Source organism: Leptidea sinapis, chromosome 1 (assembly GCF_905404315.1).
Source record: "Leptidea sinapis chromosome 1, ilLepSina1.1, whole genome shotgun sequence".
NCBI lineage: Eukaryota > Metazoa > Arthropoda > Insecta > Lepidoptera > Pieridae > Leptidea > Leptidea sinapis.
This window is the reverse complement of record NC_066265.1, coordinates 5,853,328-5,878,151: the sequence shown is the minus strand read 5'-3', so window position 1 is coordinate 5,878,151 and position 24,824 is coordinate 5,853,328. Positions and strand designations below refer to the sequence as shown.

The window sequence follows — 24,824 nt, the reverse complement described above, 5'->3', positions numbered from 1 at the left end:
AGACGAATATTGTTAAAGGTTGCAATGCACCTTTAAGAGGATATTTTTCTTATCAGTTTTAAAATATAATGTTTAATTTTTTTATATTTTTTATCAACAAGAACATAATAAAACTTTTAAAAAAGTTTTTTATCTCTTAATTTTTTTTATTGCTTCAATTCTCACAAATCTATTTTGATTGTTGCGTGCTTTACTATACTGCCTTAATAATTAAAACGTATTAATGTTATTGTTTTGACAAACTCATGCGCTACTTGTCTTTCTATCCAGCATCGTGTTTAGGGTTCGATCCCCGCTCTGAAGTTTGCATATCATCCAAGTCTGGGTGCTGTGTATGCGAGAGTATATTCTGGGTGTGGTGTATTCCTCATTTTATGCCTGCTCATGTTCAGATACCCAGCGCTACGTGGTAACATTCACAACCTCTCAGTCGTACATAGAGGTGCCAGGGTGGAGGAAGGGTGACATAGCGTTCAGTTTCCGAACGACTGGAACCAGCGCTATACTGCTATTCCAGCCGCCCATACGACCCAACTATCCCTCCTTTATGGTCGCTTTAACCAGTGGTGAGATTTATTTTTTTAACTTTCTTAGTATATGTGAGTTAAATTCTGCAAACTGAATTAGAACAACTTTCTCTAATCCAGATTTACAGTTACTATATTTTTCAGTTGTTTTAAGTTGTAAACAAGTTGTTTCAGTTCGAATGACCTAATATTTTCATGATACCTAAGTGATAAGGCTCGATGAGGGCAGCGCAGATCCGTTCGTCGTGGAGATATTTGCCCAACAGTGGACGTCTTCCGGCTGAATCGATTATGGATTATCATCAGTATTAGCTCCAAATAAAGGACAAAAAATTTTTCAGATTGTTTCATACCTAAAAAAACCTCAAAAATTTGTTAATTAAATTACTTGTATTATACTTTCACACCTAGCGAATGGCAACACTTCTTGCCCAACTATACATATTATTATATCGGTGGCATATCTTTATAAGAAATTGGGCTGGAATTCACCAACCACCAACTAATGCAGACTTTTCCCGAACGAGTGCAACAAACCCGAGCATGAGCTCAGTCACATTAAATACCCACAAAATTAAATGAATTTCACTTGAAGAATAAGTTTTTCGAAATCTCTTAATAAATATTGTGGTTTTACTATGAAAAAGATACTCATACAAAAAAGTTACAATACGAAGTTAACGATCACTCGTGAATTTTTAATTTCAGAACATGAACTAACCTTCAACTTTACGTTAAACACGGGAACCACAAGGAAACTCGTGATTAATTCTAAGAGAAAGCTGAATGGGGGTGAATGGCATAAAATTTGGATCGATTACAACTTCTACCACGTCAGGTTCATGCTGAACACTGAGTACCAGATGCTGAATTTACTGCTGGAGGAGGAGTTTGGGCCGTTTGAGGGTTCCATGTTCATCGGAGGCGCCACCGCGTATGTATTCATAGATTTATTTATTTTTGTGGCAGAGGAGGACAAACGATGCGTTGATGCTAAATGATCTCGGCCGCATGTACACCATTGCCAGACTTTCAGGAAAATGCGCGCTTGTCGAATCGTCTTGGAAATAACACGTTGAGTCTCAGGTCACCTATTCATGTCATGTATTGTTAAAGATGAGTATTCCTATAATTACTGTAGTCATCTATGCATTCTAGTTTATGTTGTCCCTACATAAAAATAAAATGGATTAGTATGTTTGTAATTTTTTAAATTTACAGCAATTTAACTTTTTAATGTAAATATATTTGTAGCGTATCGTTTATAGCTATTCTCTTTCGAGTTACTTTATATTCAAAAATTTAAATAGGGTTTCTAAAATTATTAAGACTTTTAAAACTACGTACGAAATTCGATTTACGAATAAAAGGCATACTGTCATAATCCATCCAGCAGCGGAGTCATGTGCCAGCGCTCGTATTTATGTTAATACCATGCCAATATTATATTTTTACTATGAGGTTACTGAACATGTGTTGCGTAACATGTATTATATTATTATATTAAATTTCTATAAATAATTTTGTATCCGAAAAATTTATGATTATTAATAATTAAGTATTTTTACCTTTTATTCAAAAGAATGACGCAAAATATTTTTAATTACAATTCTAGTGAACATCTGAAGAAATCAGCTGTAAACCAAGGTCTCATAGGCTGCTTCAGAGGTTTAGTTGTGAACGGTGAAATTCTAGACATATACAGTTATATGTCTGTCCATCTTTCTGAAATCATAAAGGACTGTAAACCATCGTGTGTACCAAACCCTTGCCAGAACAGGGCTACGTGCAAGGAACTTTGGTCTTCGTATGAATGTATTTGTAAGAACCGTTGGGCGCATTTAGGAGTGCACTGCGAAGAAAGTAAGTATTATTCATTCAAATAAAATACTTTCAAGAATATAAACCGCATGTAATTGAATTGTGTACCTCGGCTTGGTCGGTTAGAGAAAATTTTTACCCAAGTAATTTATGCACAATTATATTATAATATACTAGCTGACCCAGCAAACGTTGTATTGCCGATATTAAAATCGCGATACAAAAGTAACTGTTGATCGTAGATGAGTGAAATTTTGAAGTTGTATGTATTTTTTAATGTTGACTCATAATCAAACAAATTTAAAAAAAATGCCAAAAAAATTAAAAAAAGAAGTTGGTGTGGACCACCCGTTAACATTTAGAGGGATGAAAAATAGATGTTGTCCGAGTCTCAGACCTACCCAATATGCACTCAAAATTTCATGAGAATCGGTCAAGCCGTTTCGAAGGAGTTACAACTACAAACACCGCGACATGAGAATTTTATATATTAGATTAATCTGTAAATGTTACTTTATTAATATAGAGAAAGGGTTGTCCGAATGTTTTTTTTTATTAAGTGTAAATTCTAGTAAGTTTTGTCGTATAATAATAATTTGACACGTGTTTCACACTAAATGAGGCATTGTCAGGAGATTTTGACTCATCAATTTCTGACACGAGACTCATTGCTGCATCCTGCATTGCTAATTTTTCGAATTGAAGTCACTATTTGGGAGTAACAGTGTTTTAACAGAGTAACAGGGAGTTTAGTTAATAGTAAATGTTAATAATCTATCAGAATATTTTATTTAAAAATATTCTAGTTTATTGTAAAATTTTCTAAAACATTTTCATTTGGAATAAAGGGTTTACATTTGAAAAATTTCCACATAATTCTAGAAATCTCTAGATCATTCTAGAACAATCCAAATCATTTTCGATTAATGATAATAATACATTTATATAGAAATTACATGTTTCAACCTGCGTATTTTCTACAACCTTACGGGTGCAAACACCATAGTGCACGATGGGAGCCTTGTACCTATTGCGTCATACAAACACTATGCGTCTGCCACGCAGTTTTAGCCGTAAAGAATGAAATATAGGGACACAACAAATATTTTATTTGTACTTTATAAATCATTGTTTTAAGAAAATGTTGAGTTCTTGATGTTTCAGTTCTATAGCTTGTATGTTGCATGAGTGATCTTAAGTGTTTTTAAGTCAACCTATTTTTAATAGAGTTCTTATAATTACGCTGACTATTGGATAAATAAAGTACTTCTATCTATTAAATTGCATATACAAATTGCATTTCTGGTGTAAAATTAAACTATGTGTAAAATTGTATACAAATATTAAGAGACATGTTACAATGATAACACACGTGCTGTTTACGATTACAGCGCTGTCCAAACATATTGTGTCACATAAAATTAACACTAACAATGATTATAGTACTTTGCGGGTAGTTTCATTTTATAAGTAATGTTTTATCGATATAGATCAAATAGTTTGCAAATAGCCACGAACGAGTGATTTAGGCGTATTTGTTATCTTTTAAAAATTAAAAGAAAAAAGGCGTATTTTTTATGCCAGTCATGCAAGGACTCATTTTACAGTAGGGGATTGCTTTTGCAAAGTTAAAAGGTGTAATTGATTAGGCTGTTCTAGCTTTGAGCTCTGGGAAGGATTATAACCGACGCTTAAAGTTTTTGGATACCAATATGGTAGCAAGTTATCAACGTTTCCATGTAGTAGGACGCAAACACGAACATTGCATTTATGTACCAATATTTTAAGAACTATAATCTAGCTAACCTATTGACAAATGCTTAAATGTTAATTGTGAATGTAAATATTGAATGATGTCATCCCAGACTCAACTTTTTCAATTTTTCTTCTTCTTGGGGCTCTTGATAGACGACAAAGACGCAAATAAAAAACACCACAGATGGGGATCTATTCAATAAAACTATTTTGCAAGCATGTATTCTTAATAGAATAATATTTAAGACGATAACATTCATTTACAGATATCAATAAAAAAGCACTTACATTTCAAACCAAAGAGTCATATCTAAAAAAGAATTACTTATCAGACAATGCAACTGATGCAGAGAAAATAAGGCTAAAGAAAATGATGGTCGAAAACGTTCTGATGAATTTAAGAACGTATGACGATAACGCCCTGGTCTTATATGCAAATGATAATCTAAACAACTTTATACATTTGTTCATACACAATGGAACAAAAATTATCTACATGTTCAATCATGAAGATGAAATCGTTCAAATGAATGTTACCTACGCTAAAATGAACAAAGGGGAGAGCGTTCAGATTGCTATTATAAGAACGGAGAATACGACGACTTTACATGTAAATGATAAAAATGTAACTATTGATAAGGTTGCCAAGTTGTTGGCTAACTATACCAATAAACCATGGAAGAATCCGGAGCTAGGTAAGATTTTTGAACGACTTTTTTTCTTTTTAATGGCAATGTAGTTTTGACTGAAGTTTTGATAGCTGACAATTGTATCAATGAGCCTAGTTACAGTATTAGATCGCAGTATTTCGCATTTTTTAGAAATTCACCACATTATATGTTTTGAATGCATAAATGTCTATAGTTCGTGTACTATTTTAACTTTATTTTCTCTTTCCAGAGGTGATTCGTCCACAAAGACCACCAGCGCCTCCGACAGACTACTTCCAATTGAATTTAGGTGGTTACGATCCATACTCGCTGCATCTAACACCTCAAGCTGAAAACTATCCTCAAGGCGGCTACGTTGGTTGTGTGAGAGGGTTCAAGATTGATGACCATGTTGTTGACTTGTCTAAGAAGGCTCAGCAGAACATAGATCAAGGTATGTTCGAGAGCTAAACAACTAAATTAATGGTGTATTTAGTTTAAGAACTTCAAACGATAGATTTTACTCAATTACATTACGAGAAACTACAATTATTTTAAGAATCATAGGAAGTGTCGTCATAGTAGAGATGGCTACATCATTCAATTTTGCTTAAAGAAAAATTTAATAGTAACTTATGTTTTGCTCTTAAACATGATAAGTATTGTATTGTTTCATAAATAAACTAAACATTGCTTACTTTGTAATTGCATGTCCATAAAAATATAACTAGCAAATAAATTTTAATCATATCTGCGTTTCTAACAGAAATGAAAGAATATTTTGAGCATAATAATTGTTATTAGTTAACCTTCACTTTTAAATTTTAAAAACTTTTATTGGGACCTTAGAAATAAAAATATTACCGTATAATTTGAAAAAAGTATAAATTACCTGATTTAAATTACAGATCTAACTGGCGTTCTGCCTGAGTGCAATATGAAATGTGATTCAGAGCCGTGTAAGAATGGAGGTATTTGTACAGAAGACTTCACAAATCAAGAGAGCAGTTGTGATTGTGAACTTACTAGTTACTTCGGAGAATATTGCATGGAAGAAAAGGGAGCGGACTTTAATGGAGAAAGCATACTGCAGAGGAAATTTGTACTTCCGCAAAATATTAATAAGGTTAATACTACTAATTTATGACCCTAAATATCATCAGTTAGGCAACCATACCCATTCCATCATTTTTGAAGTAGGGTCGATCGATTTATTTAACACATTGTGACCGAAACAATCTGCAGAACATAGTGCGTCGCAAGTTAACATTAAAGAATGTCTCTTACCAGGATAATCATCGAATTGAATCCTTAATAGGACTTGAAGACGTGATTGATCCCTATATATTGAACTCAGTTTTCCCACTCTACAAGTATGGTAATGAAAGGACGTGCGTTTCAGCACATGTAAAGGACATAAAAGTTCCTCGTATTTACGTTTCACAGCACTAATGACGAGAACTTGCAATAATTCGAGCAAGAATCAAATCTGCAACTAAATTAGAGGTTTCGTCGAACTTTAATACAGTCCACATTCCAGAAGGCTTCTCAATATTGAAACCTCGTTCAAGTGTATTCTTGTCATTTTCTTCATAGATGTGCAAAAAATAAACGAGTGTAATAAAATCGTTAAAATCGTCGAAAAATAAAATGAGAGAACAATTTTTTGTACAACATATTTTATTGCTAAATCTTATATCTATGACTTTTCAGGTTAAAATTAAATTAGCTTTCTCAAGCAACGACCTCCGTCAAAAGAACACTGTTTTGCTCCTTGTCCAGACTGAAAACAAGTAAGTTGGAATTTGTGTAACTTTAGGATTCAAATACAAGATCAATTATACATAAAGATTTTATTTATTTTCCAGACGTAGTTATTATTTGTTAATAGCAATAACGCAAGATGGTTATTTAAAATTTGAAGAGGATCGAGAAGACTCTGCTTATGGCGCTGAAGTAAAACATCGAAATTTTCTAAATGGTATAAAAAATTATTTACACAAAAATATTATAAATGTTTCCTCTATTACATTACTGTTACAGCGCTGAGACCGTTTAGGGTAATGAAAAGGGGTGCACTTAGGGGTAGATATATGTATATTGGTTTTATGGTAAAAGTATTTATTTACTTAAGTTACTAAACTAATATATGACACTTGCTAAATAACTATTATTAATGGTTCTACTTGTGAGTACGCGGATTTCTACTATTCATTGGTTAAAATGGTTACTAGGACCAGTCCTGTAATGGTTATAGACGAATGGTTAATGGTAACTAGGACCGGACCGATCAATGGTTACCCGCGTACTGCCTTACTAAAGGCAACACATGGTTATAAGTAATTAATATTATCTTCTAAGCAATATTTGTAATATAATGCTGTTCGATGGATTTACTTCGAATAGGTAATTATATGTATAAATACACAGAAGTCGGAATACTTCTATACAAATTTAAGTCAACAAATATTTGTGAAATTAAGGCTTTGTGTCGTTAGTTAAAATTAATATATATAATACAACCAAATAATTTTATGTATTTGACGAAATGAACTTGGTTTTTTAGTCCAGTATTTTACTGTAGTAGGTACCTATAGTAAAATGATCTTTGAATAATTTATCAGTATCCGTGACTTCGCTGGATCAATCGGAATTTTGTTCATAATTCGATGGGTTTAAATTTTTTGCGCTGAACCAATATCAATACCAATACCGATTCCGATATCAATATAAAAATTAGATTACTACTCAATGTCCTGTCAATATCGGTCCAGTCGGAGACTAGCTGGTACAAAATAGATAGGTAGTAATATGTAAGCATTTGTATTAATTTAAACTATGTATAATAGAAAAAAGTGTAATGAAATCGTTAAGTGTTTCGATTGGATTTCATACAAAACTAAAATGAATGGTATAGTAATGGTATATATCATTATAGTAGAAAGCTGCCATTTTGATAAAACAAGAAGACACTTCAGTTTTATTAATTATATTTGTATATACATAATATATGCTGTGTATTGGTGTGATATTTGCTCACTGCAATCTAATCGGGAAAACACGTACAAGAACAAAAATATTCTTCATATCTTGATTCTACCTAATGCTTATCATTTATGAACTAATTGAAATATTGCAACAATGCTTGAACATGATGATCAACGATATCGTTATAATGTTGAAAAAATCAATGATCCATACCGACGCATCTTTCCCACACCCTCAAATCCGCCTGTCCGGAAGGTAAGATAAGGTAGCCCTAGCGATTGTCATTGTTTTACCAGTCAAACCCTTAAAATCAATTATTCATTCAGTTAAAAATTTACATGATCGGCAAAGCTGAAAATTTTACCATTTACCACCACGACAACGAAAATGTTGAGATTTAATCAGAAGTAGTGGCATGATTATACAAAGAAAGAACTTTCTGCTCTCATTGACCATCCATAACACTGCTACTATGTTTTGAAATCTTGTCGGCTTAATTTTGTTGCGAATCTCCTCATCGAATTGAAATTTAATTTTTAATTTATTCAGCCTAAAATATTAAACATGTTATATTTTATATCCCGATTTAATTTCATTAGGTGCCCGACATACGGTATACTACACACGGGTAGAACAAGAAGCTAAACTGTTAATTGACAGAATAGAAGTACCGCTAGAGAAGATGCCAGCACAGGGCCTGTGGGAGGTGTTTGATGTCGGTTCCAATGAGGTGCAGATTGGTGGACTCAATACGACAGATCCAAGGTTGAAGATATATAAAGGATATAATGGATGTTTGTCCAGTAAGTAAAACGTTCGAACTGATATAGAAATTACAACAAAAAAGGACAATTTCATTCAAAATTTGGTATTTTTTTTAGATATCTTCGTTGAAATCAATGACTATACTATGAAACCATTGGAAGAGTATATGTTGTTTACTCGATCAGACTCAGAAAAAGTAAATGCAGTAAATGCGCAGGGTGTAAGAAGTGCGCAATGCTCGGCTGATTTTGATGAGGCTTGGCCAGAGCATGACCAGTTGGGAACAAATCATAATGGCAGCTTTCTTATTGTATGTATCTTAGATGATATAGATTTAATGATAGAGGCGCCAAAAAAAGAAGCATTTCGCTGCATCGTATTTTGACTCTGAAACTAATAATCGGAATAAGACCAAGGTTAGCCTTTGCCAACCTTGCGGACTCTTCTCGCGGTTATATTACGTTCTTAGTACCTATTTATTTGCTTTTCATATAATAATAATAAAAGTAAAGATAGTCCTAATAATTGACAATATTGCAGAAAAGTTATTATAGCATGATTTATTTAGGTAAGAAATTTTAGTAAACGAAAATCTTCTAATACTTTATTTTAGTTAAGATATGACAAGAATAGGTTTTGAAAAATTATTATAAGATTAAATTGACTAGTAGTGATTGCTAAAATCATTTTATTAATGAAATAATTAAAGCTTGAATGTTTTCCACAGAGTGTAGACAAGACCTGGGTCGAGGATCCACCATCGCGGGTGCCATTCCTCTCCCTCCACACCCAACCTGATGCTGAGGAGGAGAGCACCGACAGATTATTCATATCACTCATTGTTATATTCGTCTCAGGGCTATGCTATTGCGGATATCATGTTAGTATCAGTTATATTTACATATATTCAATTATCTTGCATAGTAAAGCAAAGTCAAGTGTGCCATGATAATATCATAATATAACGTATCGCTAGACTCAAATCAATCGTTTTCAAAAATTATCCTCCGCAGCACACTGAAACAATCAACTGATGTAAAAAGGATTACCTTATTAAAGCAATTACAAAAAATATCATCGTTCGCGCGTGTAAATGTAAAAATATGTTATGCACTGTCAAAATGTATCTGAATTATTTCATTCACGTGATGCTTTATAGATACCTATAGATATAGCAGATGCTCCTATTTTATGGGTGAACGTTATCGAATGGTTACACAACAACGAGCAGTTAAAGTTTAATAATAATTGTATACTTTTTTTTTACTTAAAATACTATTATTTTGTCCATTATGGACGATAGCGCGTAGCAACCTTTTTGGTGAAATTAAATTCCTATTCTTCGTTTGACAATCAAGAGCAATTTACCTACTAAATCCATCCAATTCTTCAAAACTAAGGGATTCTATTTTGTCTTGATGCTTATTAAAGAAATATTGCTGTCTAAAGAAGCTATTATTTCACATTCAACCGAACTGTGGATTGAACTTTTTTTCGTAAGAAGTCAAGCAAGCCAGAAAGAAGCGGATTACTCCTACAGCAAACTACGCACACGAGGTGCATGCGTGAAAAAAATTTTTAACAAAGAATGATAATAATAAAAATAAATTAAATTAGTGTAAATAAGACGTACCTACTTACACAATAAAAGATTCTTTCATCCTATTGTCTTAAGGAGCAAATACTTCTGAACCGATTTAATGATACTTGGTATGTTGATAGAAAGGCTTCCCCATACTAATGAGGACATAACTATGTGTGAGTAATTGCAAATTTATTATACTTATGTGATCGCTGGAGAGCTGCCGATGAGATGTTTGTCTAGGGTGATCCGAATATTAATTCTCCTCTGGACTCTGGAGCCTATGATAATGATATGTCATCTATAATAACTGGTAATCACCAATTACCAGTGTTTCTAGTACCTTAAGAAAAAAAATCAACTATGAGGGCATTGTTGTGAAACATAGATATAAGTATAATTCGTTTACAAACAATTAAAGATTGATTAAATCTGTATTGAAATATTTAAACCTTTATAAACGATTTATAGATGTGGCGAACCCAAAAAGCTTACAAATTACGCTTGGAAAAGGAATATGATGAAAATATAATGAGAAATAAAGAAAAGGCGACCAAACTACAAGAACCAAGTGTCACCTTCTTACAAGTAAGATATTATACATTTGTATAGATGTTTAGTATAATCTTCGAAAAACTAATACCTACTAAATCAATTGCTTTCACAATTTACGGTAAATAATCTACTACACCCAAAGTATTTTTTTTCACCAGAGGAAATTTAACCATGGATGCTGAAATAGCATTTGTTACACATGTGTTTGACTCTTGGGAGGACTCCTTTTATACAAAATAGCTATTTTCTGTGACCTTTCGAAGGCTTTTGATTGCATGGATAATATTATACAATCAAAAGGCTCCGATGTAGAGATATGCGTGCCACAGGGTTACCCATTTACTAAAGCTTAAGTTTTATAGATTTTGGGTCAAATTCAAATATTTTTATTCAAAGTAGAATTTACAATCACATATTATACGTCAAAAACTACCACCCATTCGGAATACCCAGTGTATTAATCCTGCAAAAGTAAGTATCACACTTTTCAAATTAAATTTTTTTCTTAACAATAGAAGGTAGAGATTTAAGATTAAACCGTTTTGTTGCAAATTTTATAGGCTTTAATTCTTAGAAACTAAAATTATACATTAGTAACATTTTTAACTTAAAAAAGATAAAACAGTGAAAATAGACATTTTTAGTTTAGTAAACTAAAATGTTATTATTACATGTTATTTAATTTTTAATAACTGGTATTGCCTCCTCGAGCTCTGATTACAGCTTCGAGCCGGTTTGGCATACTGAACACTAGGTTTCGGAGCCGATGTTGGGGAATATTCTCCCATTCTTCTACCAGGGCCTGCTTTAGTGCCCTGAGGGTAGTAGGTGGTGGTTTGCGATTTCTGACTAGCCTCCCAAGCTCATCCCAGGCGTGTTCAATCGGGTTGAGATCAGGACTTCTTGATGGCCAAGCCATCACGCTGATACCGACCTCCTGAATATACTCTTTTACGATATGAGCCGTGTGTGGCCGGGCATTATCATGCATCAGCATCGATCCATCACCCATATTTGCTAAATACGGCCCTGCATACTCATTGAGAATCTCTTGAGCATATCTTTGCCCAGTGAGGGTTCCATTTTCTATGGCTACTAGCTCTGTGAGACCGTCTGAAGATATGCCAGCCCATACATGTACACTGCCTCCACCGTATTGGACTCTTTCTGAGATGCAGGCTTGAAGGTATCGCTCACCAGGTCGCCTGTAAACACTTCGCCTTCCATCAGAAGTGTAAAGCGAGAATCGAGACTCATCTGCAAACAAAATTCTTGACCATTCTTCTTCATCCCACTGCATGTGTTCACGGGCGTATCGCAGTCTCGCTACTCGATGTCTCTCGAGTTTTGGGCCACTCGCTGGTCTTCGGGGTTTCAAATTTGCTTCAGCAAGTCTTCTTCTCACTGTACTGTCACTTATGTTGTCCCTCCGGGTCTGAAGTAGCTGTTGCTGGACTTCAACTGCATTTTGGTGGCGATTTCTTAACACAGTGGAAATAATATAACGATCTTCTCGGGCACTGGTACACCTGGGTCTGCCATTACAAGGTCTCCTCAGATGGTGTCCAGTCTCTTCGTACCTTCGCTTTACCTTCTGGACCGTTCGTACCGTCACACCCACCATTCTTGCAGTGCGACGCATACTGATGCCTAGTTCCAGAAAAGCCATGATCCTAGCACATTCTTCAACTGAAAGAGGCATGATAAATAAATGTTATGTGCTTTTTAGCATAAATTTTTATTTTTAGAATTTGTAGATTCGACTGTTTTTCTTAGCATTAGGTACCTTATACAGTAAATTACATGAGGCCCACATAATATCAGTAACTTAGCAAATAGATTGAGTTGTGCTGCTTTTGCCGTTAAAAATATCAGACAGTTGACTGCAGATGTGAATACAGCTTCCATAGCAATATATGGTTTCTTATTGGGTGGGAATGCTGCGGATGATTACAGTTTTTTGTGCTCCAAAGGAGGGCTATTAGAGCAATTTATAATATGCGACCAAAAAAAAAAAATACAAGTAGATAAACTTCCTAACCCTTCTTCACAATACATATATTATATGAACATTAAGTATGTTAGAAAAAATATTACTGAATGAAGAAAAATTGTGATTTGAATTCATTTAATTTGAATTAATGCATGTATAGTTTATACTCTCTTCTTGGTATTAATTTTTACTATAAAATATCAAACAATATAATAAGGCTCACTGAGCATAATTTCAAGAAATATAATAATAAAAATAATATAAAGACTGTATCGACATTTCAGAACAGTATTAATAATTAATATATTAAAGCTTCTTTGTCAAAGAAGGCTTTTCTTTGATAATGATGCATGGTTCTTGTCTGATTCTGCGCAGGCTACCTTAAAATTAAAAAAATATGATTTGAAAAATGGACTGGGAGTTTCTTATCAGTTCTTCTCTCCATGTCAAAGCTCCTTTACGTTATGTTATATGTTATGTTATTGTCACTCCCTATGGTAAATAAATATTATATTTCTATTATATAAAAAACGGTTGACCAGTTAAATGAAACTTTTTGTATGTATGTTTGCGGTTTATGAGATACACCTAGACTATGGACAGTGTTGTCCCAGTAAAAGGGTTTGGCGTTGGTTACGTTTTTGTGTACGTAACCATAAAAATTATCTTTTGATATCTTATTGATTGAAATATTATATTAAAGGTTAATAAGGAAGAACAACAAAAAGACAATGACATAAAATCAAATGGAGTTATGATTGATGTAGTACCAACTGTCATTGTGGAGACTAATGACGATAAGCCAACCGTGAGAAGAGGATCACTACGATTTAGAGGTGACAAACCTTACCTAATACAGTTGCTGCATATTTATGAAATACAAGAATATCTTAATACCTATATATAAATCCAGTGTCCTCCTGATATTTGTTTCTAGTGAACTCCTAAATTAATGAATGGATTTTAATGGGGATTACTTCATAGAGTGCAGTTTAGTCGAATTTGAGAGATAGGATAGTTTTTTTTTTATTTGGGACCCATACTTATTTTTATTTCCAATATTTGTTTTGTATGGACATATTTTTTTATGATCGAATTTATTGACGCACGGTTTGACAGTCATGCTGTGAAACAATTTTATTATAACAACAGGGAGCATATTTTACAAAATAATTCTTGATGTTATGAAATATTATTGACTAATGCATAAAAAAACAGTATTTTATTTATTATGTACAGAACAGAGTCTGTCAGGTCAGCTAGCATATAGATATCTAAGTAATTTATAATATATTCCCCTCGCGACAAAACCGACGTGTGTGCGTGACGTCTGAAAGCAGTATCACAGATTTATCTCACAATATGCACTTATAGTTATTTATCCGACTGTTGTGTAATAAGGGGTATTAAAACACGAATGTGGGTTTATCACACGAGGCGAAGCCGAGTGCGATAATAGTATCACATGAGTGTTTTAATACCTAATTATCAACAGTTGCATACAAGACTTTATCTACACCCAGAATATGAATCCTCTAAAAGATTCTGAAACAGTTAGCTTACTGCTAACATTAAAACAGCCAGTCCTAGTAGTAATCTAACATCATCTATTACTGTTTATATACAAATAAACTAAGTATTCATGAAATAATTATTTATTTGAGTAGTAATTTACATTTTGTATAGAGCAATTATTAAAATTCACTTGAATATTATGTTCTTTTGCAGCGTTTATAATATCCGGCGGTGTGCTGTCAAAACTTGAATCGCTCATTTTTTCAAAAAAATTGGCGGGGTTTCGAGTAAACTACTTTTTTTTACGGCGCGCGTAAACAAAAGTTTCTTTTTTTGAAATTCATACAGATATGTGGCTGTTTGTTGAAACTCTTTGCGCATGAAGGGATCGAAAAAAAACCTAGGAGTATTGTTATGAAATTCAGTACAACATTACAACACTCGTTTGGATGATGTAATGGTTATTACGACATTGGGTTTTTTTTATGTTGGTAATAAGCCAACTGTTTCAGAATCTTTAATGGAGGATTTAAAAGCATGGGTGTAGATAAATATAATTTACCTAACTCGAATGTGTAATTAGTTACAGATCTATAAAAAATAAAGATATTTTACTATGAAAATTAATAATGTTAAAACAAAGCATTTTTTTCTTAAAGATTTAGTTGATAAAGACATTGCATGGGAGCCACTAGAGGAGAAGGAAGAGCCATCAGAGAATGATGATAGTGATGAAAGTTCTGATGATGTTGAGTCTAATGATGATAAGGTGAGATATACTGACCTTATTTTCAAATTCCAATATATTTATTCAAAATAGGATATGAAATCACTTATTGAAAGTTAAAAACTTCGCATTCAGAAATGAATATCTCAGACCTGAATAGAAAACGGGCACAAGAAACTCAGGAGGCGTCTTCTTTTTTAAAAAAAAAATAGGAACAAACAAATTTATAGTTTAAATAGCCAACTTGAGATTTATAGGTACCATCCGTCATAGACTAATTCGAATGTTAGGTTTATAAAATTAAAAATTTGTAAGTAGATAATTATTGATTTTTTCTTCCTTTCAGAATTCGGCAGGAAGTATTGAGAATATCAGATCATCACAAGTTTTATACCCACAAAAAATAGATGAAGAAAATTCTGTTGAACTTGTTTCAAATGCTTAAATAAAATTAAAGATTATTTTCTTGGTTTTCTTTTCATAACCTAAGAAGTGAAACTTGAAAAAGGTGCAGGCATCTATATAATTAGTATGTTCGCCTTAATTTAACCTGCTTATCTATATAACTTTCTACTTCAGGAAATGGACGTGACTGTTGGTGTAACTTTTAGGGCGAACGCATAGGAGGTAAAACTTCTATTATTAATGATGCGGACACGTTGCGTTTTCTCTAGGATTCTAGTCTAGGGCTTTCCTTAGTATATAGTATATGCTTGGAATCTCTTTGGAGTGACTAACCTATCTATCTCCATTTATGGCGTTTTACCTGCTGATCGAATAGTACATACATTTTTGGGCCACTAAATACCGAAGATTTAACTAGAAAAGTAACGATTCACGTAGATCTGCACGATGATGATGCAAGATATACCTTATTTTCTACTTCAGTCCAAAGCCCATACAGCTTCACGTTGGAGCGAATATTTTGAGCTTAACACTCGGATGGTCGGATACTAGTATCAACAAATAAAGTTTATAATGTCTCCAGCCTCAAGAATGTTTTATTATCCCTGCAAAGTTAAGTTAGTACCTAACTGCAAATTATATGAGAGTAAACAGAGCATTTTCAATTTAACCGGGTTATACAGTTTTTTTTGTAACAACAAAGAGATTTTATGCCGCTGAAAATCCATTTACATTGAATGAGTGCGTATGAAACTCGTGAGCAACTCAACTCACTAGACACTCGGGTGCTTTACGCCCTGGTTATTAAAATGTTAAGTTCTCTAAAATAAATTTAATTTTCACTTCTCATGCTCTGAAATTGCTTATTTGTGCACGATATATGCCGCAGAAAATCGATTTTTGTGCACAAATCCACTACCATAACTTCTCATAAATCTATATTAAGATAAAGAAAATAAGCCATACAGCCAAACACAATAAAAAGTTCAGAGATAGAATTTGTTATTTTATAATATTTACTTTAATTTATTTGCCTCATGTGTTTTTTTAAGACATAAAAGATATTAACATTTAAATATATATATTTAAATTTCTGTAATATCTGTAATATATATATTAGACAAATTAATTTAATAGTAGGCTGTATAGGTCTGGAGCCCAAGCCTAATATCAATGTCGTAAGATTAAAAAAAAGCGGCGGGAAACAGGTCTTGTTTTTTCGTGCGTTTATTAATTTCTTCAAATTTGCTAAAATTGTTAAAAATGTCCATGTTGTACTACTGCTTTATTTCCACGCAATCAAAAGCAGAGTTTATAACTCGTCCACAAAACCATTTTATCCTCGACATTACTATTAGCTAAAAGTCGCGGATAAAAATGGTTCGTTCTGTGCACTCGTTCTAAAATCAACTATTGTTAAAATTTGTCTTTTAGACTTAGACATCTTTTCCAGGGTATCTTTTTGGCATATGTAGGTAGTGTACGTGGACATCAACAGATCTTTGTATGACAGTTTTTATCAAATTATAAATGTGGCTAAATTGGACTTTTGTGTGTACTTCAATTTGACTACATAATATATTGACTTTCGAAAGAGATTTCAATACTTTTAATGTTAAAACAGTTTTATCATAATTTTTATGCATGAATTTTTAAACGCTTAAATCAATAAATGAAATAATTCGAGCAAATGACACTCGGCTTATTGGGTTTGTACAATTCTTCACTACTCTCTCTTACTACCAACTGGCGCCAATTCTCTTACATTATCTCGTGTACGTAAAATTTGAAAAAGATTCGCTTTTCAGATTTACGATGTAAATAAGTATCAATTAAAACTAGGTAACGATACGTCTGTGATACCGTGTCAAAAACACTTCTTGTAAGCTTTTCATATTCAATGAACCTCTGTACACAAAATACAATATTGCTAATCATTGTTCACTAGGCCTTTAAAAAAAGAGCGTCTTTATAGTTTTCATTTCTACTGTGTGCTGGTCGCGTCCTTTCATCTGTCTTATTCTGACAAGCAGAGAGAACCTTATTTAATGAAAAAATATTCCTTAACTAAATTATTTACGCTGTTTGCTAGACCATCTTAAATAAATAAAATTACCGCTGATAAGTCACACCGCCTTTTTTGCGTCGATAACGTGTTATTTGAGCACTTTTTTATAGCACACTTAAACCTGGTGATAGACACCCAGACTGATTATTATATAATGTACTCTGTGCGACTGACTGTTCCGCCTTCAGCAAATGATATGTCCTTAATGTAATAGAACGTTGTGTTTCTCTACTATATTGTGCATGTATTATATTATATTTAAACCTTAGTCTACCTATTAAGAAAAACGCATCAAAATCCGTTGCGCACTTTCAAAGATCTAAGCATACATATGGACATACAGATTTTATACTTGATACCTACTTTATTTTATACTAATCACTAATTATAAATAAATACAAACTATATTTATATTTGGTAACGACTAACACCTTTATGCACAATTATATAATGATTCTACTCCACTAAAACCTTTACATAGGTACCTAATTAAAGAATGGATTATTATATTATATTTATTTTGAGGTACTTTTGTCCTCGCGCTATCGAGTTCACTACTCTTTCTATGCAGAATTATCGGGTAGTCTGTGTTAAGAATATGTGCGATGTCAAAATTCATTTGACACTTGTCAGAATTTATTTTAAGAAAATCGGCAGATCTCACGAAAGTTGTCATAACATGGACGAAATTGAAAAAGAAAAAATTGCGGCTCTACCATCGCAATTATTAGTTACTACAATATGCCATCCAATGGAATATGCAAAGATACTTATTCAGCTGGGGTACGAGCCTTTACCTCCGCGGCGTTCCACAACACTTTTTGGTCGGCCTGCCATGATATTACCTAACGTTTTTCAATATATTAAGTTTATAAAGAAATCAGACGGATTCTTCGGATGTTACAGAGGATTATCAGCAAGAGTTCTCGGTTTGGTGGCATCTAGTCAACTATCTGTAAAAGTGATACATGCGTGTGGTATTGATCTGCCTGAAATTGACGATCCTCCTAATATTGTTACGGATGAAGAACCCAAGATTGAAGATTATTACAAGTTGGGTCGGCGCGATATAATCATGCACACCGCTTCAGTAATAGTGTCATATCCATTCCATGTTATATCTGTCAGAATGATGGCATCATTTATTGGTAAGGAGGAAGACTACAGTTCTTTAGTGAGAGCTATTGTTTCAATATACAGAGATGATGGTCTTCTTGGATTCTTTCATGGTGTCATACCCAAGTTGCTTGGAGATTGGACATGTGTAGCCCTTACTGGAGTATTGGCTTACTATGTAAACAAATATATTGTGAAAACAAAGGACCTCAGATACTATACAGTTCCTCTTTTGACATTTGTGACCAGCACATTGACATATCCAACAATGGTTGTGTCAACTTGTATGGCTGTTGTAGGGAGTAGTTTGAAGGCTGGAAACCCACCAATGATGCCTAACTATCCCTCATGGCAGCATTGCTGGAAAGACTTGATAAGAAACAAACAGCACAAAAGAGGATCTTCTCTTATCTTTAGGTATTACATTGCTCCAATAGCAGCAATGCAGTAATCATAACAAAAAACTACTTTTGCATTTATCTTTTATTTACTAAGTTTTCCATAGTCACCAAAGTAGATATTTTAGCTGTTGTAGAAAAAAAAGATATACAATTGTTAAATGTAAATAATTCAGACTAAATAAATGGTGTATTATGTGAATTTATTCATGTTAAACTTTCAATGTTGAGTCAACATTATATATAAATAAAGATATTAGAGTATTAATGTGTTTATATTAAACTGAGTAGTAAATAAAAAACCATTCAATACTCAAAATTATTTTAATCTAGTTATAGCCTGGGCTTTTATGAAATCATCAACTATATCTTTTTTTAACTGAGCAATTGCTCTTCTATGAATTGAAGCTATAGCCGAGACATTACCCATATTTGTTTCAAAACTAATATATTCCAGCCAAACATCTACATGGTCACTTCCATGGTGATGGACCAGACATTCATAATATTTTCTTGCATGTTTTAAACTTAGTTTTTCTTGTGCCAACTCAATATTAATCATTACTTTATGCAATTCCTTCTGTGTTGGAGGTGTTCTCACAAAATTTTCATAAACTTCCCTAGCAGTCTTCAATCCATTATGTTCATACATTTTCTGTAATAATTTTGGCTTCAATGACAGGGCAATTGCATTTTCACATGCCTGGAATTTCTTGTAGCAACTCCTAAACTGCAAAAATTAAGAAATATTAAACATATTGCATAATTATGCAACTTATGATGTGAAAACTTGAACATTAATGTTGTGCATTTTTGTTTGGTTAGTGAATATATTCTCACAAATTGCTTTATTTATCAGTATAAAAGTACTAGCATTAATGTGGTTAAATACTATATTCATTTAATGTGCTATCAAATACAAAAATTCAATTAATATTAGATAAAAAAATTAACACTTCATATCAGAGACATGTCTTGACGCAAGTTTTAACATTTTATACCCATCCCAAGAAAAGTGCTCAACACTGCTAAAGAAGTTTTCACTTCAAAAAATGCACTCATTACACACACTCACTCTTGTTTCCCATTGGTCTGGACAGAAACAACAGAACACCACTTTATTCTTTCCTTACAGACCTCATTCACATCTTATACATTCATTACTCTTTTCATACTTCATATTCTCCGATCCGGGTGCTGACAATGAATTGGCGACTGAATTGCTCAATCAAGACAATCAGCCTCACAACACACATACTATGCAGTGACTGCATCTCAACTGTGTTAATTCAGCTTTTATACTTCTTCTGCCATACCCAACTTTCACTTCTGTACATCAATGTGACAAGCACTCCATTCACACCTCTTTTGGCACAGTCGGTCGTTCATAAAGGCAAGCAGCACTCCATTCACAGTTTCCTGCAGTCACTCTCCTATCAATATCTCCTTCACATCTTCCGTCTCTTGTAAACATGCTACTCACTCAACTCCACCTTACATGTATTATATATAGTCTATAGTGGCTTTCTAGACTGAAAGACTCAAAATAAGGATGTGGTCAAAAAAATCATTTAACCATAGGTATTCCAACCATAGTAATAGGTACCATTTAACATAAGGTATGTTTGATTGTTTTATTTATCAGTAAAATGATAAGATATTATTGATATCTATATGACTACTATTTAGGTTAAACAGAATAGTGAAACACATGAAAGTTGAATCCCATTAATTTTGGACTCCGTTGATAAACTAAAAGAGGGATGCCTATTTCTCAATATGTTCTGAGTTAAATATTCTATTCTTCCTACTGTGGCTTCTGTGCAAGGTATACCACAAATTTGTCAATGTCACATTAAAGTAGAGACCAGAGTATTTTCAGAATAGGACAAGCATATGAATAGCATACAAATCACAGAAGTGTTTCTAGTCAGTCGTTTAGATGTGATTCTAGCCCCTGGTAATTATTTTATATCAAACAATCCATTTTCCTTTGCAGGTAACAATCTGTCTATGCTGTGCTTGGACACAGACACACTCTATTAATATCATTATGATAATATTGCTTGTATTTAAACAATGTTTCTAAGATGTATTTTTGGATTTTGCTTATGATTATGATTAGATTATCTTATTTGCAATCAATCTTTACAATAATAATTGGAGTTCTTGAGAGCTCTATGGAATTATTCTTTATTGAAATTTTTCACTTCATTTCATCATTATCATGATGTAAATAAGTTAAAAATAAATACTTACCACAACATTTGATTCAATATTATCCAACATGAAATTCCAAAGATAAATTAAATCCTCCCCTCTCAGAGTTTTATCAGCATCTTGCAGTATGGAAAGCATCTCATTTTCATTGTCTTTACTAAGCAACAGTTTTTCTTCCCATAAAACTCTTGACTTAGGATTCTTTACTAGGGCTGTATCGAGTATCTGTTGATATAATATTTTTATGGATAAAATTGTGACATTAGTAAAAATATTTTTTTAATATAAATAACAAACCTGCATGAATTCTTCTGTTTTTATTTCATCTTCTAATCTTAAAAAGGTGAATCCAAAAGAGTACATATCATTTGTCAGTAAACCGTTTGCATGCCCATGTTCCCAGGCTCGCTTTACAACAGCAATCTTCTGTAGATCTGTACAAATGCTGTCATTTAAGCCAAGTAACTTATGAATGTATTCAGTACATAACTTTTCATCTGGAAACTGCAAAATAACATTTACTTACAAGCAATATAAGAACAGAATATAATACATAATATGGTCTTTAAGATTTACCTGTTCCAAAGCTTTTTCATAAAGTACTACAAAATTGTTCAATTCTTTTGAAAAATTGAGATGATTGGTATCTATAGTATCATCTATTTGTTCCCAATGAAAGCCCTATAAATAAATACATAGTATTTAAAACATGGCAAAATAAAATCTGTAAAATATGTATAAAATAATCGGGCATGTAATTTTTGCACAGTTTATATTGGGCCAACTCTATACATATTATAATATGAAGTCTGGCACTGGTTTACGATAAGAAGGTCTGTAACAGTTTTTCATAAGGGTACTAAAGGATGGGGTTAAAGGTATTCTTAAGTAGTCTTCATTAAGAGTTGTTTCTAGTGTTGGTTTTTCTGTCCCATTTAGATGTGTGTGAACTAGAGGGTGGATGATGTAAACACTGCTTAAACAGTCTTGTTTGTACACAGAGCAAAATAAATGACAATATTTTTAAGAGGGTGATGAACTCTGATATGAATTATAGGAAAAATCTGATGTGATTCAAAAAATCAATATAAATTATTTTTTTTCTGAGAAGATGCATTGTTAATCTGAAAATTGAGTTCTACTGCTACCTTTAGTAAGTAACTACTTACTTGCAGCTCTTTCATGGCAATGTATGACCAAACATCTTTGTTATCTCTTTTGCTCCAAATTTCCTCTTTTAAAGACTTCATCACAGTCTCATTGTCATAAGTCAATGCAATATCACAAATTTGGAATAAAAATTTCAAGTCTGGGATATTTTTAACTCCGTTCCTCCAAACAACTTCAGCTCTTTTTATACATTTATCCTGAAATAAATTTATGTAAGATTTTCAACCTTAATTTAAAATATATGGCATATTATTATTCCTACAAATCAAAGACCATCTTAAGATAAGCATTTAACATTCAACCTTTTCATCATCAGTTTCAGCACTAAATGCAAGTTTTAGTTCAACTTCAAACAAATTTCTATACAGCTCTTCGGATTCTGGATGTCTATGAATCCCCTTAAGTAAAAAACTTCTGGAAGTTTCTATGCTATTCTTAACTTTAGTTTCATATAAACTAGCCAGCAGCCATGTTTTTGGTTTATCCCCATGGATCTGTAAAATTTAAAATGTTATATTTGAATTCAAATTCAAACATTTTTATTCAAAATAGGATGTGAAATCACTTATTGAAAGTCAAAAAACTGCCACCCATTCCGATATGAATGCCTCAGACCCGAGAAGAATGGGTGCAACAAACTCAGCGGGCAATTAACAAAAATTCCATTAAAATATGTCATAAACAATCCAGATGGTACCTGCAACATTTGACCAATAATAGCTGCAGCAGCAAAATCAAATTTAACAGCCTTACAGAACTTGATATATTCAAAATAAATTTCCACATCATCTTGGTATCTCATTATAAACTGCTTGAAAACTTTATTCAAACGTTTAGCTATTGCATATTCTATATCCTTTAGCTTTTCGTGCATCTTAATTTGTTTTCTTCTATATGTTATATCTTCAAGTAAAGCTAATTCATAAGCAATGTATTGAACATAATCATCCTTTTCCTTTAACCTTCTTTGAATTCTATATTCAAATTCTTTCCGCTTACGTGCTATTTCTCTAAAAATAAACTTTTAGTATCACAGTAGGTATTGAATAAGGTATATACGCTGGCAAAGTATATTTATGGTAAATACAATGAAATCACATTGCTCTAATAAATAAATTCCTAAGTTTCTATTTAAGTAATTTATCAAAAAGTAACTTTATTTACTGGAAAACTAACCTTAGTTCCTCATCATCATACAGTTCTGTTCTTCTCATTTGCTCGAGTTCATTTATTGTTGCTTCAATACGCTGATTAACTAGTTCTGCCATTTTGGTTAAATTGAACCGTCTAAAAAACTAATTAAGTTTTATATATTTTAAGACAAGCTCGAATGTAAGAACGACTAAAAATCAACTATTCAATAATATAACCTGTTAATTCAAAACAAACGAGCATGGGAGTATAAACGCAGTATTTACCTACGATTTAAATCTTTGAAGTTTGAACAATTTTTTTTTTTTGATTTTTTTCGTCCAATATTAGGACAGGCAAAGGGTTCAAGCCCATACAGCCATTTCTTCGTCGTTTTGCTTTTTTTTCTTTTAGTTTCTTCGCAATATTATGTCAAGTCCGATCATATTTTTTAAAGGCCGTAGCCAAGTCTCTTGTTTTGAAATTCAGAAGTATATCAGTTTCTTCGCAATATTATGTCAAGTCCTATCATATTTTTTTTAAAGGCTGTAGCCAAGTCTCTTGTTTTGAAATTCAGAAGTATATCAGTTTATCAGGCAGAAGCCAAGTCTCTAGTTATATTTTCCCGTCCAGGGTCTCAAATAATTTAATTCAGTGTTAATACATAACTCAAGCGAGTTTCTCTTCTGTTTCTGACTTTCACTGTCATGTTTCAAGTCAATGTCATGTCGAATGTCGATATAAAATATACGAGATATGAATATAACAAATAACAATTTATTATTTACTAAATTGCTACGATACTATTATATGCTACTAATAACTATTTAGCTATACTACTTAGTACCTAAAACTAAACTATTGTCTACCTCTTTAACTATATATAAAAATAATTACAATAATACTAAAATATATTAAACTACTGTATTTACATACGTAATGCAGGTAACACATTTACCTATAGATAATATATAATTATTAAAATTTACCTCAGTAGAAGTGCTAAAATATATACAAATTAAATTACAATATCAAGTATCAATAGTGAATAGACTGAACCATGTCCATAACTAGTAAATATTATACTCAGTCCCTTGTCTTGCAACACCAGAGGAATCAGAAGAGCGTTGCCAGCCTTTAAGGAAGGTATTCGTGCTTTTTTTTTAAAGTACCCATGTCGTATCGTCCCAGAAACACCGCACAAGGAAGCTCATACCACAGCTTTGTAGTACGAGGAAGAAAGCTCCTTGAAAACCGCATTTTGGAGGACCGCCACACATCCAAATGGTGAGGATGATATCCTAACTTGTGGCGTGTCGTGCGAAGGTGGAATTCGGCGGCAGGAATCAGGTTAAACAGCTCTTCGGAACACTCCCCGTGATAAATGTGGTAGAAGACAGACAATGAAGCGAGGTCTCTACGCAACGTCAAGTGATCC

The 24,824-nt window shown here is 32.8% G+C and overlaps 3 protein-coding genes across 4 annotated transcripts in view; 2 read left to right on the top strand and 1 right to left on the bottom strand.

Moving 5' to 3' along the window:
- LOC126968274 (axotactin) overlaps positions 1-15,339 on the top strand; it is a 56,445-nt gene extending 41,106 nt beyond the window's left edge. For both annotated transcript variants that reach the window (XM_050813181.1, XM_050813174.1), the window contains exons 16-30: positions 393-566; positions 1,236-1,461; positions 2,143-2,390; positions 4,370-4,798; positions 5,004-5,207; positions 5,662-5,879; positions 6,467-6,546; positions 6,622-6,734; positions 8,341-8,544; positions 8,623-8,816; positions 9,234-9,386; positions 10,560-10,676; positions 13,340-13,472; positions 14,811-14,920; positions 15,225-15,339. In XM_050813181.1, coding sequence (XP_050669138.1) covers positions 393-566; positions 1,236-1,461; positions 2,143-2,390; positions 4,370-4,798; positions 5,004-5,207; positions 5,662-5,879; positions 6,467-6,546; positions 6,622-6,734; positions 8,341-8,544; positions 8,623-8,816; positions 9,234-9,386; positions 10,560-10,676; positions 13,340-13,472; positions 14,811-14,920; positions 15,225-15,323 — 2,702 coding nt within the window. In that variant the 3' untranslated portion in view covers positions 15,324-15,339. The remainder of the gene's footprint in view (positions 1-392; positions 567-1,235; positions 1,462-2,142; positions 2,391-4,369; positions 4,799-5,003; positions 5,208-5,661; positions 5,880-6,466; positions 6,547-6,621; positions 6,735-8,340; positions 8,545-8,622; positions 8,817-9,233; positions 9,387-10,559; positions 10,677-13,339; positions 13,473-14,810; positions 14,921-15,224) is intronic.
- Positions 15,340-17,982: 2,643 nt separating this feature from the next.
- On the top strand, positions 17,983-19,129 carry LOC126968935 (mitochondrial carrier homolog 2-like). The gene has a single exon (XM_050814162.1). The coding sequence runs from the start codon at positions 18,031-18,033 to the stop codon at positions 18,916-18,918; it is 888 nt and encodes a 295-aa protein (XP_050670119.1). The 5' UTR covers positions 17,983-18,030; the 3' UTR covers positions 18,919-19,129.
- Positions 19,130-19,170: 41 nt separating this feature from the next.
- On the bottom strand, positions 19,171-23,665 carry LOC126968737 (U3 small nucleolar RNA-associated protein 6 homolog). Its single transcript, XM_050813849.1, has 9 exons — positions 23,626-23,665; positions 23,432-23,550; positions 22,953-23,265; positions 22,558-22,749; positions 22,255-22,452; positions 21,662-21,766; positions 21,383-21,589; positions 21,125-21,310; positions 19,171-19,595 (listed from the first exon to the last, which is right to left on the bottom strand). The coding sequence occupies exons 2-9, from the start codon at positions 23,521-23,523 to the stop codon at positions 19,185-19,187; spliced, it is 1,704 nt and encodes a 567-aa protein (XP_050669806.1). The 5' UTR covers positions 23,524-23,550; positions 23,626-23,665; the 3' UTR covers positions 19,171-19,184.
- Positions 23,666-24,824: the final 1,159 nt, after the last annotated feature.

Coding starts and splice junctions, on each gene's coding strand:
- LOC126968737 (XM_050813849.1), bottom strand. CDS start 23,523: ATGGCAGAACTAGTTAATCAGCGTATTGAAGCAACAATAAATGAACTC. Junction 23,266..23,431: donor TATGATGATGAGGAACTAAG/GTTAGTTTTCCA, acceptor GTTTATTTTTAG/AGAAATAGCACGTAAGCGGA. Junction 22,453..22,557: donor CTGAAACTGATGATGAAAAG/GTTGAATGTTAA, acceptor AATTTATTTCAG/GATAAATGTATAAAAAGAGC.
- LOC126968935 (XM_050814162.1), top strand. CDS start 18,031: ATGGACGAAATTGAAAAAGAAAAAATTGCGGCTCTACCATCGCAATTA.